The 367-nt window shown below is 59.7% G+C and overlaps 1 protein-coding gene across 1 annotated transcript in view; it reads right to left on the bottom strand.

Moving 5' to 3' along the window:
- Nucleotides 1-367, bottom strand: part of SDK2 (sidekick cell adhesion molecule 2) — a 149,715-nt gene that overhangs the window by 15,223 nt on the left and 134,125 nt on the right. The window contains 1 exon segment of the mRNA XM_009886542.1: nucleotides 9-78. Coding sequence (XP_009884844.1) covers nucleotides 9-78 — 70 coding nt within the window.

The raw sequence follows: 367 nt of genomic DNA, 5'->3' as shown, positions 1-367 counted from the left end.
GAGGTCGCTGATGTAGTGGTTGACGAAGGAGTGGGCTTTCTGGTGGCCGGGGTCCACCTCGTACTCACTGTCGCTGCCCTAAAGAACAGGAGAGAGGGGGGGGCGTGAGCATGGAGTGGGGGGGATCAGTCCCCAGCCCCTAAAAATAAGTGCTGTTTTGGGGACGCTGGTGAGCACATCCCAAAAGACTTTAGGGGCTGAGACGGCAGCAGCACCGCTGCGGTGTTTCTGCCTTTTCTTAAAGCAAAATAAAACCTCGTATAAAAGGCTTGCAGGGTTCTGGGGCCCCTTGTAGGGGGGGGAGGGGTGTCCCCCCAGGCTGTGATGCCCCCGGGCTGGCGGGGAGGGTGTTTTTGGGAGGCGGGTG

This window comes from Charadrius vociferus, unplaced genomic scaffold (genome assembly GCF_000708025.1).
Source record: "Charadrius vociferus isolate BGI_N301 unplaced genomic scaffold, ASM70802v2 scaffold616, whole genome shotgun sequence".
Classification (NCBI taxonomy): Eukaryota; Metazoa; Chordata; class Aves; order Charadriiformes; family Charadriidae; genus Charadrius; species Charadrius vociferus.
This window is presented reverse-complemented; position numbering and strand designations above follow the sequence as displayed.